The sequence below is a fragment of the Pituophis catenifer genome, unplaced genomic scaffold (assembly GCF_029215685.1).
Source record: "Pituophis catenifer annectens isolate HBS135680 unplaced genomic scaffold, rPitCat1.0.hap2 SCAF_4, whole genome shotgun sequence".
In the NCBI taxonomy this organism is placed as follows: Eukaryota; Metazoa; Chordata; class Lepidosauria; order Squamata; family Colubridae; genus Pituophis; species Pituophis catenifer.
Window position 1 is genome coordinate 60,651,069 of NW_027256884.1, and position 16,919 is coordinate 60,667,987.

General features: G+C 40.9%; 1 protein-coding gene across 1 annotated transcript in view; it reads left to right on the plus strand.

Moving 5' to 3' along the window:
- Positions 1 to 16,919, plus strand: part of IL1RAPL1 (interleukin 1 receptor accessory protein like 1) — a 924,197-nt gene that overhangs the window by 467,901 nt on the left and 439,377 nt on the right. Inside the window, exon 4 of the mRNA XM_070944181.1 lies at positions 13,908 to 13,982. Coding sequence (XP_070800282.1) covers positions 13,908 to 13,982 — 75 coding nt within the window. The remainder of the gene's footprint in view (positions 1 to 13,907; positions 13,983 to 16,919) is intronic.

The window sequence follows — 16,919 nt, forward strand, 5'->3', positions numbered from 1 at the left end:
CGCCCACTTCCAGTGGTGGCGTCGCCGGTCGAGAGTGGTCGGTGACCCGCTTGTAGTCCTCCTTCGCCCGGATCAGCTGCCGCCACACCAGCTGCTGCACTGCTTGCAGTTTCAAGAGGAAGTCCTGGGTCTCGGGAACAGGGAAGTCCGAGATGGACAGCGGGAAAAGCCGTGGGTGGTATCCCGCGTTGGCATGGAATGGGGTCATCTGGGTGGAGGTGTGTTGGGAGTTGTTAAAGGCGAACTTTGCCAGGGGAAGGTACTCGGCCCAGTTGTCCTGCTGCTGGTTGATGAAACAGCAGAGGTACTGTTCGAGGATGCCAATGACCTTCTCTGTTCCCGTGTCAGTCTCCAGATGGTGCGACAACGACAGGCACACCTGCGCCTCCAACGTGACCATCAGGCTTTTCCAGAAGCGGGCCATGAATTGGGCCCCGCAGTCCGAAACCACCTGGTCCGGCAGGCCATGGAGGCGGAAGATGTGTTGCAGGAACAGGCGGGCTGTAGTGTGGGCCGATGGTAGTCCACGGCACGGGATAAAATGTGCCATCTTCATGAGCGCATCCACCACCACGAGGGTGGTCGTGAACGTAGCGGACGGTGGCAGGTCCGTCAGGAAGTCCATGGAGATGGCTCCCCATGGTCTCTCCAGTGTCAGCAGCAGCTGGAGGAGTCCAGGAGGTGGGCCGGATGTGGCTTTGGCCTGTCGGCATGTCACACAGGATGTCACGTATGTGTACACGTCGTCCCATACCCGAGGCCACCAAAAAGTCCGCGTCACCAGATTCAGTGTCTTAAAGAACCCGAAATGTCCCGCTGCGGGGTTGTCATGGCACTGATTCATGACGAGGGCTCGGAGTGGACTTGTGGGCATGTACAACCGGCCCCGGTGCTTCAACAAGCCCTCCTCCAAAGTCCATGGGGACACGGGGCTGACTTCCACTTTCCGCTGCTGCGACCAGTCATCCCAGCACTGCGCTTCCAGCACCTGAGCCCGCAAGTCCGTCGGTTCCTGGACTGTGGCCAAGGATTCCGCTGGCAGCACCGTCCGTGGGGGAAGGGAGTCCTTAGGGCAAAAGTACTCCAGCTTGTGGGATAGAGCATCTGCTCTCTGGTTGTGGCTGCTCAGTATATAAGTCACATGGAAGTTGAACCAGGCGAAAAACAACGACCACCGGATCTGCCGCTGGTTCAACTTCCTGGCCGTCGTGAGGTGCTCCAGGTTCCGATGGTCCGTCCGCACCTCCACCTGGTGTTGGGCCCCCTCGAGGTGATGCTGCCAAGCCTCGAATGTGGCTTTGATAGCCAGCAACTCCTTTTCCCAGATGGTGTAGTTGCGCTCAGAAGGATTGAGTTTCCGTGAGTGGTACATGCAGGGAAAAAGAGTGCCGCTATCCACCAGAGCCTGTAACAGCACCGCCCCAATTGCCACATTGGACGCATCCATCTAGACCATGAACGGACAATGTGGATTGGGGTGCCTCAGGACAGGCTCCGTGATGAAGGCTCGCTTCAGAATCTCGAATGCCTGCTGCTGCGGGGGCCCCCACTGGAATGGGACCTTCTTGTGAAAGAGTTGGGTCAGCAGCAAGGTCAGGGTGGCGAAGCCCGGGATGAAGGTCCGGTAGTAGTTGGCGAACCCCAGCAGATGCTGGACGTCCTTCACCCGACGAGGGGGTTCCCAACTACACAAGGCCTCTAGCTTGCGCGGGTCCATAGCGATGTCTTCAGGGGAGATGAAGTGCCCAAGGAACTCTATGGAAGTCTGGAAGAAGAAACATTTCTCCAACTTCGCATAGAGTTGGTGCTCCCGCAGGCGCTGTAAGACGTGGCGGACATGATGGAGGTGGCTTTCCTGGGTCCGGGAATAGATCAAAATGTCATCCAGGTAGATTACCACAAACCAGTCCAACATGTCCCAGAAAATGTCGTTCATTAGGTGCTGGAAGACTGCGGGGGCGTTAGTCAGCCCGAACGGCATGACGGTGTACTCGAAGTGGCCGTATCGGGTGCCAAATGCCGTCTTCCACTTGTCCTCCTCTCGCACGCACACCAAATTGTAGGCCCCTTGGAGATCGAGCTTCGTGAAGATCGAGGCCTCCCACAACCTCTCCATCAGCTCTGGGATGAGCGGCAGGGGGTAGCGATTCCGCACCGTGATGGCATTCAAGTGGCGGTAATCGCAGTACAGGCGTAAGTCCCCCGTCTTCTTCACAAAGAGGACCGGGGCCAAGAGAGGGGAGGACGAAGGCTGGATGAACCCTCGGGCCAAGGTTTTGTCTAGAAAGTCCCGTAGGGCGGCCAACTCGGGCTCCAACATGGAATACAGGTGTCCCGTGGGCAGTGGCGCATTGGGGATCAGGTCCACTGGGCAGTCATAGGATCGATGTGGGGGGTAAGCGGTCCGCCTCCTTTTTGCTGATCACGTCGGCGAAGGGCGTCAGCTCAGGAGGCAAGGAGATGGCAGGGGTGGAGATGTCCTGGCCGGCACAGGTGTGGCAGATGTGGTTGACGCACTGCAGGCTCGGGAAGGAGATGGCGTCCTTCGCCCAGGCCACCTGCGGATCGTGGGCCCAAAGCCAGGCCATTCCCAAGACTAGCGGGAAATGCAGGTCCGCCGTTACATAAAATTGGATCGCTTCCTCATGGGCCCCAATGGCGAGGCGCAAAGGCTCAGTCATGAACTTAATGGGCCCCACTACAAGTTCCCACCCGTCAATAGTCTCGACCCTCAACGGAGGGTCCACCGGAACCAAGGGAACCATAAAATGGGCCACAAAGGCCTGGTCCATGAAGTTCATCATGGCCCTGATTCCACCAGCGCATGCGCTTGAAGCCCCTCCGACCGGTTGGCCAACAAAACCCAGATGTCCAGAATCAGGTGCCGAGGGGGCTCACAGTCCACATCCGCTAAGTCCGGTGGGGTGTTGACATGCGCCCAGCCTAGGGTTTCTCCTAGGCTTGGCCTGCCCCGTTTCCTGGCTGGTCACACCGAGATTCCAGAACAGGCTTGAGCGCCCCACTTCGCTTCCTGGAACATGACATGGCAAAATGTCCAGCCTCTCCGCAATAGAGGCACAATCCCTCTTGGCATCTCTGCATATGCTCCTGGGCCGTCAGGTGCAGTCTGGCTGCTCCAAGCTCCATGGGCTCCTCAGCTGTCACCATGAAACGCAGGGTGACCTGGGACACTGTTGGTGCAGGACGCGGGGGTGCAGAAACGGTTGGGGGTTCCTGGACAGGCCGGCAGGTCTTGCGCCATTGGAAGCAGGCGTCGATGCACAGACACTGCGTTACGAGGGCGTCGAGGGTCTGAGGCGCCTCCACCCGAACCAGCTCGTCCTGCAGGTCTTTGGAGAGGCCATCCTGGAAAGCATCCCTTAACACTGCATCATTCCAGTCCTGGAGAGGGAGGCCTTGCCAACTCCTCCCCTTCACTCTCGGAGTTCTCTCCTGATGATGACACAGGCTCCGGTAATGGAGCCACAACAGTAGCATACCTTACAATGACAAGGTTGCTGTGAGACCGATTGATGTTACAGATAAGATTTGCCACACCATTTCTGTGACATGAACATTTTTAATCCCTTGCTATTTAAAAACAGCATTATTTTTCACTGAGAAAACTACTGGGGTCTGTGGCCTCCAGTAAGTAATGTATCAGTTTGTAAAATAAGTGGAACTTGTTTTTCCCTATCTTGTCTTTCGTACTAGGATTATTAGAGCAGCTGCTCTACTTTCTAGAGACCATGATAGAACTTTGCTTTGAAAGGAGTTAAGAGATTTATAAGAAAAGTGTCTGCAGAAATACTATCTGATAAGAAATAATTGAGCTGAAACTGAAATAAAAGAGAAATCTACATTTTAATAACATACTGGGCAGTCTCTGAAAGATGACTACATAGTGATAATGTGGAGACCTTCTAAGGAAGTTATGAATAACTACTATTAAATTAATGCATTTTTTAAAAAGAAAAAGACAAGAAAAATTACATATATTTCTCACTGAATCCATAAGTCATTTTTCCACATAAATTTCCCTATTTTCATGTAATGCTATTGAAAAGTCCAGCCATCAAGTTATTTTTAATAAATACACACAAGACACTTTAACTTCTTATCCAGAAAGGCAGGATAAGAAAGATTATGGTTTGGTAGCAAGAAATAATTATTATTTATAATTTATCACCTCTAACCAATTAAACCAACACAGCCTTCATTCCTTGCTATGCAAGGATAGGGATTCAAAAAACTTGCAAATTGGACTTCCGGTGGCTCCATGATCACCGATGGATGCTCCTTTAGAAGCTCCAGCCCCGCGACTCCGTTAGCCGCTAGAACAGCGAAAATCAGCTGTCTGGCGGCTCAAAACTCTCCCCCAGGGAAAAATGGGGAGAGAAGAGCAGAAGGGTCTGGGTAGACCTTCCCTAGACCCCCAGGTTTTTTTAAAAAAAACTGGGGTTTGCAGGGTGAGAGCTCCCTGAAAGCCCTTCAGTGCTCCGGATCCGGGACGAGTCTGCTTTATGCAGAACAAGGCGTCGCGACCACACCAGCAATGCAATTTTAAGGATTATAAGAACCTTCGACCTTGGATGCTGGCAGAGCAAAATCAGGAGAACAAAAAAAATGCAAGTATTGAACTTTAACTCTGTTTAAAAGGGGAAAAAAATGGTGCATAAGGGCGTGAAAATGAAACTTATTAGTGAAAGTGCTTGTTAGTGCTAGCAACATTGTTAAAGCTACTGGATTACACATCAAGAAAAAGATTTAAAGTGGAAGTGGAATGGAAAGGACTATGGTATTGACCTCAACTAATTTACACTTTTAGATTGTGTGGAAAATAATTGGACTTATTGACCTGACAGCTGAATAAATTCAAAGTGAAAATTGAAATATGGCTGACATCAAGGATGGAGGATCATTATTATATGAGTCAGCAAACTCACAAGTTGTGACTGTAAAGGTTTTACAAGAACTCTTAAATTTTCATTCTTCTGTTATATTAGAATCAATTAAAAGGGCTGTTCAAAATCAAAATTTGGAGAATAACAATGATTTGCTGGCTGGAAAAGAAGAAGAAATTAACCAGGCTAATGTGACTTTGGAGGATAAAAAAGAGGCTGTCAGGATTAAGATGGAGGTTAGCACACTGGAAACAGAGGTTTTGGTAGAGGTTTCTATGCAATCGACTGAAAAGCAGCATATAGACTCTTTCCTGCAGACTGATAAATTTTACTGTGACAATCCTTGGCTTTACAGACAGAATCAATATTTAAGGAATGAAGTGACTGATTATACAAGCAGGAAGAGTCGAAATGGGGGTTCCAAATTAAAGGAAATATTTCTAAGAAGAGAACGAATTCCAAAGATACATCAACCTCAAATCCAAATTCAAAAATTTTTGAAAATAAAAGCAGGGGGAGGAGCAATGCTGAAAAAGAAAGTATTATTGAAGAAGGACTGGAAAAAATATAGAAAGAAAAGAATGGAAGATTAATTTCTTTTGGGGAGGATCTTAGTAATAAATCTGAAAAGCTTACTAAAATTAGTATTTTTTAAGTTTATCTTAAGACAATGATATAAAGGAAGTGTTTTATTATATTTAGTTTTGGATATAATTTAAGGGATAGCCTTTTGAGGGTTATATTTTGAAGAATGCTTTATTGAAGTAAAAATGTTTAACTAAAAATGGATAGCTTTTTAAAAGTTATTGGGGTATTAAAATGGTTAACTTAAAAGTTAACGGATAACTTCCTGAAAGTTTTGAAATTTATATTTTGAAGAATGAACTCAAGAGTTAGAAATAACTTAACCTAATGGATTAACAGTATCTTTAAGGTTATATTCTGAAGAATGTTTTATTGTAGTAAAAAGGCTTAATTAAAATTGGATAGCTTTTTAAAACTTATTGAAGTATTAAAATGGTTAATTTAAAATTTAATGGATAGCTTTTTAAAAAAGTTTTGAAACTTATATTTTGAAGAATGTCTTATTGATGTATTAAGAGATTTTAAAATGTTTAACCTAAAATAATATATTTTTTTTAAAAAAAGACATGTTTTAAAGAAAGTTTTAAAATGTTTAATTTAGAATTTTATTAGGGAGTAATGCTGAAAAAGAAGGTATGGAAAGGATTTTAGTAACAAATGTGAAAGGTGATAAGAGAATTTATAAAAGGAAGGTTGATGAATAATTTTTAAAAGGGGAGTTAAAGAGTATGAGGGAGTTTTGAATCTTGTAGTAAATTAGCATATTTTAGTTTACGTATGTTAAATGTTATACCCTGTTTTTGCTCTGGGAAGTCGGGGGTGTGTGTGTGGGGAGGGGGGTTGAAGGTTGTGTGGGGATAAAATTGTTGTATAATTTTTAATAAAATAAAAAGATAGATAAATGTATTAAGAAGAGAAGTAAGAAATTGGGGGAAATGTCATAATAAATGAAATGATAATATTAAGATATGATAAATACTGGAGGAGTAAAAAGAAGACACAAAAGATGTATTTAGAAGATACACTGAATGATTGATTATGTATTGTTTGTTTGTTTGTTTGTTTATAAAATAAAAAAACTTTTTTAAAAAAACTTGCAAATCTATTTCTCTTTTCTGGCCCTTTTCATAATCAAACTACTAGCAGTAAATTATGGATTAATAAATCCATTCACCAGGAGTTGTTAACAGTCCTTCACAATAGCAGATTATCTCTGCAATTAGCCAATTCCATATCATTTTATGCATGTCCCTTTCTTAAACAAGTTTGATATTACTTCTAACTATTAATATTAGTTAGATTCTATAGTATTTATTTATTTGTTTGTTTGTTTGAATTTATTAGCCACCTAACTCCAAAAGACAGCATCACCACCAGATGGATTTAGTAACTGGCTGACAAACCGGACTCAATGTATAGTCCTTAATGGAACCATATCTACATGGAAGGAAATAAGCACTGGGATACCCCAAGGTTCTGTTCTAGGCTCAGTACTCTTCAATATCTTCATAAATGATTTAGATGAGGGAATAGAAGGGGATCTCATCAAATTTACAGACAACACCAAGCTGGCAGGAATAGCCAACACCCCAGAAGATAGACTCAAGACCCAGAAGGATTTTGACAGACTTGAACACTGGGCCCTATTTAACAAAATGAAATTCAATGGAGAGAAAAGTAAGGTATTAGATCTAGGCAAAAAAATAAATAAATGCCTGCTCTCCATATTTTTTTAAAGATTTCAGAGAGAAAGACTCTAAGATGAAAGTGCAAGCTCTTTTAGAGTTTCAGATGTAATTGGTCTTGTTCTGGAAACAAACTTTTTTTATGATAGATGGGTATAACCTAAAGATATTTCTACTTACGTTGGGTTATCATTCCCTTTTTATGTCAATTGTTCTCCTTGGGTTCATTTAACCATAATTTCTCCTTTGGGAAAACACTGAAGCGAAGAGTATTAGTTCTGCTTTAGCCTTTGACTTCCTTTTTGTAGATATGTGCTACTTAGCTGTGGTCCAGTATTCAATCTTCTATACATCTCCTTTTAACTCTTAGTTGAAATCTCTTTATGTGCACACATTGGTTCCTAAGATGTCCACCATTTCTTCCCTCTGTAATAGAGTGTGATTGTACTTATAATATCTTATTTTAAGAGGTTACCAATCCCAGAGCTACAGCTATTAAGCCTATTGCTTAATAGTCTAATAGCCCAATTGTTAGAGCTATTATGCCGGTAAAGTCAGAGTAATTAGATTTCATTTGATTTAGAATATCTTCATTCATTACAGAAGAGCCAATAAACTAAAAATTCAAGTGAGTTATATGTCTGCTATTCTACATCAGTCCTTCTAAGAGCAAACTCAGCTACAGAATATTGACAGTAACTAATATGGGTTGTTGAGAACAAGGCAAAAGCATGCTCAAGGGAACCCTAAAGTTTTCAGAAGTACAACAAATATTTTGCAAAATTAAAACAAAGAAAACCAGAAGAAAAGGACTAGTGATGGAATGGAGTATCCAGTGGGAACAAGTTAAGAATGATGAGCTAAAGCATTAACCAGGAACATTTCATACAAGACTTTGAATAAATATTCCATTTTGCTCTTCTGGTGTAACTTGGCAACTTAGGAAGTTGAGAAAATATTTGGTGACTAAATAAAATCAGGCATATAAACCAGCATATTAGTCACCAAATACTAATACTTTTAATATCGCTGGTTAAATTTAACTAGTAGGTCACCTGATCCCCTCCCTAAAGATATAAACTGGAGCACTTTGAAAATTGAAAGGAATGTCATCAAATTGCTTACTCAGAGCAACTCCCTTGAGATGGCATCAAAATCTTTATATTTGAAGGGTGCTCACTCCATCAACTCTCATCACATAGATAAAAGCAGTGAAAAAGATAAAAGACAGTAATTGATAATTGTGCAATTTTCAGGATATTGTTAGAATCGGCTTTCTAGTTCTGCGCCTTCAGCTTGAACAGATGAGGTGGTGGAGGTTTCCTGGGACAGCTCTAGCTTGTGCCACTTGCACTACCATACTGGGTCATACTAGTGCAGCTGGCACTTTCCAAGGCAGCTGTGACTGGATACATGAGGATTTCTTCCCAAGGTTAAATGCAGTGGTTTCCTTGTTGTAGCCCAGAGTTATGGCATACCAAAAAGCCCTTGAGACACAGCAAGGCAAGCAGCCCCAGAGCCACATGTTTCTGGGATAACTTGCCACACTACCAGACAGAGTGCAGGGCAGTCAAAAGATATGGAGTAGAATAGGCAGGTTGGAGAAGTTGAAGGGGAGGCAGTCCTTTATCTTCAAAGAGTTACCTTGGAAATCAAGGCTCAAGGCTGGGAGGAGCCAAGCTGAAAATGACTTGGATTGAGGTAAGTCCTTGGCTAATGGCCAGTGGAATTCAGTTAACAATAACAATATGGAGTGCTGGGATTGCTGTCCTGAAATGTTGCAATCATGTGAGCTTTATGGCATCATCATTTAGTAATTGAAATTTCAGTCCCAATTGCCATTGAAGTCAAGAACTATCTTTTACATTGAAGAATTTGACATTACCTAGAATGGAAGAATGGTGGTGAAGTTGATGGAGCTGACTGAAATGACAAAACTGATAGCTTTGATTAGTGAAAAGACATTGTTTTATTTTAATGATGATTGGAAATTCCTTTTGAACTTTATCCATGAAACAGAAAAAATGAAATATGGATTTGATGATTAGAAGAAGTGATAGATAATAAAAATAAAAATATATTGTAAACTTACTGTAAGAATTTAATGTAAATATATACTTATATCTGCTCTGAAAGAAAATTTTATTTATATTTGTTTTATTTATTTCTTTTCTGCACTTTTGGCTTTGTTCTCTGTTTCTTGATGTAAAGTCTTGCCTCTCCAATCTTCTCAAGAAAGTAGGACTCTTGAAACTGCAATGGTTCCAAAAGGAGTTTTTATTGGAAGGTTTGTGATAACAAGAGATCTAGGCAAGAACTGAAGCTTCTCATTTAAAACCAGCTATTTAAAGCAATGCTAACCAAACCCCTCCCACACTACATCATTGCAGGGAAACAGAAACAGAGACTTCATATAGAAATTAACACAGTAATGCAGGAAACAGAAACAGGAAACAAAAACAGAAACTTCATTTACAGACCACTCTAATCATCCCCCCCTTCCTCCCACCAAAATTCCAGTGTCCCTGTAAAAATATCTGGGACCTGACACTTGATTTATTTTTTCTCTTTTTCTTATTTCAATTATTCATTTCTGTTAGTTTTTATCTTCCTTAAAAATTTAATAAAGTTCTTGTAACTCAAGGATTACATTAATATACTCATATTCTAATGCACATGTATGTGCATTAGAATATGTAAAACCCCCTTCATGGATTATTGCCTTGTTGTGGCAAAGGGGTTTGCGTAGCTCAATGAAGCTATGAGCAATGCCATGCAGGGTCACCCAAGATGGACAGGTCATAGCAGAGAGCTCTGACAAAACATGATCCACTGGAGAAGGAAATGGCAGCCCACTTCATTATCTTTGCCATGAAAACCCCATGGACAGTACCAAAAGAAAAAAAGGGATGACACCGGAAAATGAGCCTCTCAGATTGGAAGGTGTCCAATATGCTACTGGGGAAGAGCAGAGGGCTAGTACTAGTAGTGCCAGAAAGAGTGAAGTGACTGGGCCAAAGCTGAAAGGACGTTCAGTTATGGATGCATCTGGTGGTGAAAGGAAAGTCCAATGCTGCAAAGATCTTTTCTCCATAAGAACCTGGAATGTAAGATCCATGAATCAGGGCAAGCTGGACGTGGTCAAATGAGATGACAAGACTGAACAGTGACATCTTAGGAATCAGTGAACTAAAATGGACAGGAATGGGTGAATTTAATTCAGATGACCATCAGGTATACTACTGCGGGCAAGAATCCCTCAGAAGAAATGGAGTAGCCTTCATAATCAATAAAAGAGTAGGAAAAGCAATACTGGGATACAATCCCCAAAATGACAGAATGTTCTCAGTTTGAATCCAAGGCAAACCATTCAATATCACAGTAATCCAAGTCTATGCCCTGTTGCTGAAGAGAATGAAATTGACCAGTTCTATGAAGCCCTACAGCACCTTATAGAATTAACACCAAAAAATGATGTCCTTATCATCATGGGGGATTGGAATGCTAAAGTAGGAAGCCAAAAGTTAATTGGAATAACAGGCAAGTTTGGCCTTGGAGTACAAAATGAAGTGGGGCACAGGTTAATAGAATTTTGTCAAGAGAATACGATGGTCATAGCAAATACTCTTTTCCAACAATCCAAGAGACGACTTTACACATGGACATCACCAGATGGTCAACACAGAAATCAGATTGACTATGTGTTCTGCAGCCAAAGATGGAGAAGCTCTATATAGTCAGTAAAAACAAGGCCAGGAGTTGACTGTGGCTCAGATCATGAGCTTCTCATTGCAAAATTTAGACTTAAATTGAAGAAAGTAGGGAAAAGCACTAGGCCACTCAGGTATGAACTAGATCATATCCCTGATGAATATACAGTAGATTTAAGTAGATACAAATAGATTTAAGGAATTAGATCTGATAGACAGAGTGGCTGAAAAACTATGGATGGAGTTTCACAACATTGTTTAAGAGGTAGCAATTAAAACCCAAAGAAAAAGAAAGGCAAGAAAGCAAAATGACTGTTTGAGGAAGCTTTGCAAATAGCTGAGGAAAGAAGGGAAGCAAAAGGCAAGGGAGAAAGAGAAAGCTACACCCAATTGAATGCAGAATTCCAGAGAATAGCAAGAAGAGATAAGAGTGCCTTCTTAAATGAACAGTGCAAAGAAATAGAAGAAAACAATAGAATAGAGAGGACCAGAGATCTCTTCAAGAAAATTGGAGATATGAAGGGACCATTTCATGCAAAGATGGGCATGATAAAGGACCAAAATGGCAGGGACCTAACAGAGGCAGAAGAGATTAAGAAGAGGTGGCAAAATTACACAGAAGAATTATACAAGAAAGAGTTTAACATCCCTAATAACCACAATGATCACAATGGGGTGATTACTGACCTTGAGCCATATATTCTGGAATGTGAAGTCAAATGGGCCTTAGGAAATCTGAACAACAACAAAGCTATTGGAGGAGACAGTATTCCAGCTGAGCTATTCAAAATCTTTGGTACACTCAATTTGCCAGCAAATTTGGAAAACTCAAAAGTGGCCACAGGATTGTAAAAGATCAGTTTACATTCCAATTCCAAAGAAAGGCAATGCCAAAGAATGTTCAAACTATCGCACCATTGCACTCATTTCACATTCTAGTAAGGTTATGCTTAAAACCATACAAGCTAGGCTCCAGCAGTATGTGGATCGAGGAGTACCAGAAGTACAGGCAGGATTTCGAAGAGGCACAGGAACTAGAGATCAAATTGCCAACATACGCTGGATCATGGAAAAAGCTAGGGAGTTCCAGAAAAAGATCTACTTCTGCTTCATTGACGATGAAGCCGTCATTGACAATTAAAGGCTTTGATTGTGTGGATCACAACAAATTGTGGCAAGTTCTTAAAGAAATGGGTGTACCAGACCATCATATTTGTCTCTTGAGAAACCTATATGTGGGTCAAGAAGTAACAGTGAGAACTGGACAAGGAACCACTGATTGATTCAAAATTGGGAAAGGAGTCCGGCAAGGCTGTAAATAGGCAACCCTGCCTATTTAACTTATATGCAGAGCACATCATGAGAAAGGCAGGGCTAGATGAATCAAAAGTTGGAATTAAGATTGCCGGGAGAAATATCAACAACCTCAGATATGCAGATGATACCACTCTAATGGCAGAAAGCAAAGAGGAACTAAAGAGCCTCTTAATGCGGGTGAAGAAGGAGAGTGCAAAAGTTGTCTTGAAACTCAACATTAAGAAAACTAAGATCATGGCATCTGGCCCTCTCGATTCCTGGCAAATAGATGGGGGAAGAAATGGAGGTAGTGACCAATTTTATTTTCCTGGGCTCCAAGATCACCGCAGATGGGGACGGCAGCCAAGAAATTAAAAGACACTTACTCCTGGGGAGGAAAGCTATGACAAATCTAGACAGCATGCTAAAAAGCAGAGACATCACCCTGCCAACAAAAGTGCGTTTAATCAAGGCTATGGTTTTCCCAGTTGCAATGGATGAAAGTTGGACCATAAGGAAGGCTAAGCGCCAAGGAATTGAGGCCTTTGAACTCTGGTGCTGGAGAAGACTCCTGCGAGTCCCTTGGACTGCAAGGCGATCATACCGGTCAGTGCTAGAGGAGATCAACCCTGACTGCTCCTTAGAAGGCCAGATCCTGAAGATGAAACTCAAATACTTTGGCCACCTAATGAGAAGGAAGGACTCACTGGAGAAGAGCCTAATGCTGGGAAAGATTGAGGGCAAAAGAAGAAGGGGACGACAGAGAATGAGGTGGCTGGATGGAGTCACTGAAGCAGTAGGTAGGATCTTAAATGGACTCCAGAGGATGGTAGAGGACAGAAAGGCCTAGAGGAACGTTGTCCATGGGGTCGCAATGGGTCGGACATGACTTCACAACTAACAACAAAAAATGTGTAAAAGATACACACATTATAACAACACTTGCTGATTCACAAAACAGCAAAAACAAAAGAAACTCCCAATCATAAAATTAAGTTTAATAAAATGTCCTATAAAACCCCAGGGCAGCACTCTGTCATGCATCTACCCACCATCCAGCCTTATTATATTTCAATGCTTGTGAGAAGAGTCAGCTATTCAAGACCTTCTTAAAGGCAAGGATGGTGGGGAACTGCTATAGAAAAGACAAAGTTCTAGGCCCTGCTCGATGACAATATTTAAGGAAAAGGACCTGGAGCTCATCCAACATAATTTACCCTCAGAGAAAGGTGATCCTGTACATAGCCTGGCCCCATGACATTTATTGTTCTACCCCATGTAGAACACATCACAGTAATTCAACTAAGCAGTGATGTAGGATGGTGCTGATTCTTATATGCACTGATGATGTGCTTTTGTATTTATGCAAACATCTATGTCTCCTTAGCTGGCTTAAATCCTCTTTCTGCTGCCACAGAGGTTTCAACAGTTTGGAATAGCTTTGCAAACACTATCTCTGTCCGCTTGAATTTTTTTTCTCTCTCTTTCTCATGTCCTTTCCCACATTGTTTACATCACTGTTTATTTTCTTGATCTCTTCTTATTAAATCTGCTGTGTAGAAGAAGTCTGTTACCCTGGTTATTTTACAATAAAGCATCTTACAACTTCTAACTCTTTGGATAATTATTTGATTGTGACTTATTGAAAATACTTTAACATTTACCAACTGAAATATTCTTGTTCAAGAAAGTTCTAAAAGAATAAATATGTCTCTGTTTTTTTCTAGCCCCACTTACAGAAAAACCACCAAAGCTTTTGTATCCTTTGGAGAGTAAGCTGACAATTCAAGAGACACAGCTGGGTAAGTGACATTCTAGAAGTACTGGTATTGTCTGATTTTAAAATTAAGAAAAGTCCTTACATTCATTTCTATGCAGATTATTATAATAATGGTTTATTTACCTTAACTATACAATACTTGCTGTATAAAGTGTCCTATTTCTTTAGTTATCTAGAAGTAAATAAAGAGTTGTCTGTGGTTGAAAAGTTATATAAAATAAGTGTTCCAGCTGATGAATTGTGTTCAGTGGTAGGTTTCAAATTCTTTTACTACCGGTTCTGTGGGTGTGGCTTGTTTGGTGGGCGTGCTTGGTGATCATGTGACTTGGTGGGAGTGGCCAAGTTGACATCACTGAATTCTTTGCCCCAATGTATGACCTACAAAACGAAGATATACAAAAAGTAAGTTTATTATTTTGTGCAGTTACTGCTTAAATAAGAATAAAATAAGTACACAAAACAATAAAAGAGGTACACAAGTACTTACATAAGAATGATAAACGTGTTGTGTGTCTTCAACGTCACTGACTTTTTTGCTCTAATGAATGACCTGAAAAAAGAAGATATACAAAAGGAAGTTTTTAATTTTGTGCACTTACTACTTAAATAAGAATAAAATAAGTACACAAAACAATAAAAGAGGTACACAAGTACTTACATAAAAGTGTTATTTGTCTTTAACTTTACGATGTTTCCACAACGTTCTATCATTGCCACCTTCTTCACTTGCACTTCTCTTACTCTTGACTCTCGGATCATCGGCTGTGTGATAGTGTGCTCTTAACCATTGTCTGATGGTGGGAATAGGGTCCCATTCTTGTAGAGGTAGGCCAATCACACTAATGGTCATCAGGCTGCTTATGTTGGAAACAAGCGACTTCTCTCTTCTGAAGATATGAGGTTCATTTTTGAAAAAACCCTTTCCGCTTCTGCGGAACTTACAGCAATTGTTCTGACAATATCTTTAGCTTTTTTTAATATTGTCAGGAATTGTATAGTTCTTGGGATCTTTTAAAGCATTTTCTACAAAATCTCTATAATCATTCATATTAATTTGGTAATTAAAAATGTCAGTAAATTCAAGCAATTGTTCTTCAGCTTCTGGCCATGGAACTACTACTTCTTCAGTATTCCAATAATCTGGCTCCAAAAAATTGAGAAATCGTAATTTATTCGTGTCTTGCAATTTGCTACCTGTCTTTAAATGTTCGCAATCCATTCTTCAAATTGGTTATGATGTTTTCCAAAAGTTTTTCCCGAGGAAGTCCGACAAATCGATGATTTTGTACAAATTTTATATTTTTGAAGGCTTCTGAAGCAATTACTCCATCAACCTTTTTTTTCTATCGACCCTTTCTCTGTCTAAGCATTTGAAATGATTTAATTGATCTCACCACAAATTTTTGGGCCTTTATGATGTCTGTATCTCTTCCTTGCAGTGCATTTGACAGAAGAGAAATTTCATTTAGAATATTGATCATCAATGCCAAATCGTTTTTAAAATATATATTTTCCAGATGGGCAGTCATACCTGAGAATTTTTTATTCGCATGAAAATATTGGTGTAGCGCTGGATAAGCATGCCACACAGCTACGGTTGACCCTAAACTACAGACAGCCCATCTTGGTCCCCAAACTCTATCTTTACGATTTCAAGTCCAAGTTGTTCAGATATGTTGAAAAATTCCATCTGGCTCTTACAGAATTTATGAAAAATGGTGTGTATCTTGTCAATAAATATTTTAAAGTGGTTTAATTGCTTAATGTCCTTTATGGAGTCTTCTAAAACAAGTTGGAGGAGATGGTTTAAGCAGTGCCATATAAAGATGTTTGGAAACTGTTTTGCTATTCTAGTGCTCACTCCAGATTTTCTCCCAAGCACAACGCTGGCACCATCAAAGCAAAATGCTATTAATTTTTTTTGTAGATAGTCCATAGTAAACCAACCTTATGTAAACTCTCCATAACTGAATTACATATTGTCTCTGCATCTTGTTTTTCCAATTCCACAAGCTCAACAAAAAATATTGTTGGGTTATCTGAATCCTCAACTTTTACAAAAATTATCACAACTGGTTTGCATGATAGCATTGAGGCTTCATCAATGATTAAACACACTTTCAGATTCTGTGCAATAATGCTGGTAAACATCTCAATGTCAGATCCCTAAAAGTAATACTGCCATTCAATTGGAGGATGGGGGAGACTTGGATTCGATTTATTAGCATTGCCTGTGTTAACAGATATTTTACAACCTATATCCTGGCGCCAAAGAGCCCTGAGATCCTCTTTACTTGGAGGAATTTTTATGATAGCCATGTCGGTTGTTTCACTTTAAAGAATAACAGTGTGAATGCATGGTTGTTCGGGTTCTCAGGGAAACTAGGAAATAAAACATCTTCAGACTTGTATATTGGTTAAAATCTGCATTCTGGCTTAAAGGGAGGGGTCTCTACTGCTTTAATCCCACTTGTCTTGCCTAAGGGTATTCAGATCATGCTTTAACTGGATGGCTATCTCGTCTGCTTAATAAAAGGTCTCTTTTGAACAACCACATTTCAAGAGATTTTATTTTCTTAAGTTGGAAGGAGAGGCGATCCTTACACTCAGTTTTAATTTCTTTTGCAATGAAATCAACTATTTTCACTGCAGTTCTCTGTGAATGCAATCCTACTCCCAGATCTACTCCAATTGTAGTTAGCAATTCTACCTCTCCTATGTCTGAAAATGGTGTACATCTTTGTGCCAGACTAAACTGTAAGAAATACTTTACAAATAGTAGATAAATGTTTTTCAGTTGACTTATCTACGATTTTGTTATAGCATCCTGCTCCCGTTGTTTTATGTTGTCTCTGCAAATGATGTGCGATTTTGATATGAAATGTTCTTTTATTTTTTTCCTAAGAGATGCTTGCTATACCTGTTTACTTGTCCCTGCTGCCTCAATCTTGAAATGTTT